Genomic DNA, 1,783 nt, shown 5'->3' with positions numbered 1-1,783 from the left:
GCGCCCTGCGGGCCCGCGGCGACCCCCGCTTCCCCGTGGCCTTCGCCATCCTGGTGGCCGGCTTTGCCAGCCGTGCCCCAGCCCACAGCCACTTCTACCGGGAGCCCATCGCCCTGCCCACGCTGCACGTCGTGGGCAATACTGACGCCGTCATCGCTGCTCACCTCAGTAGGGAGCTGGCCCAGCACTTTGTGGAGCCCGTTGTCCTCACCCACCCCGGTGGGCACTTCATCCCTGCGGCTGCACCACAGAAGAGGGCCTACCTGGACTTCTTGGGCCGCTTCCGCCCTGGAGAGGGACAGTCTGAACTCCCAGGGGCTGGGGTAGTTTGATAACAGTTTCTGTAATAAATGGGTCTCCAGCAAGCTACGTGCGGCCTGCCATCTTGGTGAAATGTCACTGTGTTTCCGTGCCCTCCAGAGGGGCCAAAGAGTCCTCATCAGCTCACTACGCTGCTGTGCAGTATTAACCCAGGGACAGGCTAAATGGTTCTTTGTTATCTCCCTTCTTTGTTTTTGCAGCTTCATTGTATACATGAGTGTGTGGGTGTGACGGTGAGGGGTTTAAGGACAGGAGGGTGACACTGCTCTGTGTGTGTGAGGTGCTTTCAGAGCCTTGAATAGCTGTTCAAAATGAGGGTTCTTCAGCTCGGCCACAGGAAACGTCTGCAGAGCACACGGCTTCTGCAGCTGCTACACCCCAAAGGTTTGTGGTTTTTAATATCACTGGTGGAAGCTATTAAGCCAACCTTCCAGCTGGTCTGGGTCTAGAAAAACCTCTCATCCCTGGCAGTGCCAGGGCTGATGTTCGTTTCAGGAATGAAATGTCTGCTGGTTCAGCGTGCGTGTGTTGGGAGACTTTTGTATCTTCCTCTGTACAAAGTGCCTTCATGAACAAGCCAAACTTGTCGCTATGTTTTTGGCTCTGATGTTTTCGAGAAGCACACAGAAATCTTTATTGTTGTTACAATTGCAGACGTCCTGCTTGACTGCTGCACAGTTCAGCGCTGGGGCAGGCCAGGCTCTCCAGTCTGCAGCCCAGAGGTACCGTGCCCAGGGCCGTGCTTGCAGGGCTCCTCTCTAACCATGGCTTTGCTTGGGGGTACGGTGCAATATAGTTGGTAAAAGAGAGAAACTGGATGAAACTTTGTCATTTGCTCCTGCTTGGGCAGCGCTGGGAGCAGCGGGACAGCAGTGTCGGTGCTGCAAGGGACGGAGGCTGCTGTGGTGCGGGAGCGGGCCTGGGGTCGGGGGACAGAAGCACTTTCTGTGTTCACTCAGCCAGGAACAGGCCTGAGAGCTGCCGTGGGTAAAAACCAACCCAGCAGAAGTGAGCAGTTCTCGGGCCTGTCAGTTTTTTGCCCTGTGGTTTGTTGCTGGTTACACAGCAGCACGACAGCGGTGGTGGTAGGAGGATGTGGCTGGTTTCCCTCCAGCCCGGCCCTGGGCTGGTGTTGGCCTGGGGGGCTGGCGGGGCTGGGGCAGTGCCTGCCCGCTTTGCCACCTCACAGAGCGGCACTGGGTGGGCTGCATCACATCTGTGCTGCCTGCTGGGTGATGTGAAGGTGTGGGGTGTCTTGTCACCAGCCAGGGACAGGGGACCATTTTTGGGAGGGGGGGGAAGGGATGCAGTTTGGGGCTGCACACCCGGCTGCAGCGGCAGCTCCAGGGAGCAAGGCTGAACGCGGTGGCCAGCTGTGACAAAGCTCCAGGGCCTTTGTCTCCACCGCTTCCCCCACCCGAGCCCTTAGCCGCTGGGGAAGGATGGGAGGCACACGTGCACA

The 1,783-nt window shown here is 58.2% G+C and overlaps 1 protein-coding gene across 1 annotated transcript in view; it reads left to right on the top strand.

Annotated features, from left to right (window-relative positions):
- Positions 1–5: 5 nt before the first annotated feature.
- Positions 6–1,783, top strand: part of OVCA2 (ovarian tumor suppressor candidate 2) — a gene marked incomplete at both ends in the record, with an annotated part of 2,541 nt that continues 763 nt past the window's right edge. The window contains one exon of the mRNA XM_009703180.1: positions 6–301. Within this exon, the coding sequence (XP_009701482.1) occupies positions 6–301 (296 nt within the window). The remainder of the gene's footprint in view (positions 302–1,783) is intronic.

This window comes from Cariama cristata, unplaced genomic scaffold, assembly GCF_000690535.1.
Source record: "Cariama cristata isolate BGI_N322 unplaced genomic scaffold, ASM69053v1 scaffold29350, whole genome shotgun sequence".
NCBI classification, from domain to species: Eukaryota; Metazoa; Chordata; class Aves; order Cariamiformes; family Cariamidae; genus Cariama; species Cariama cristata.
Note: the sequence above shows the minus strand (reverse complement) of the source record. Positions and strands in the feature narration are given on the sequence as shown.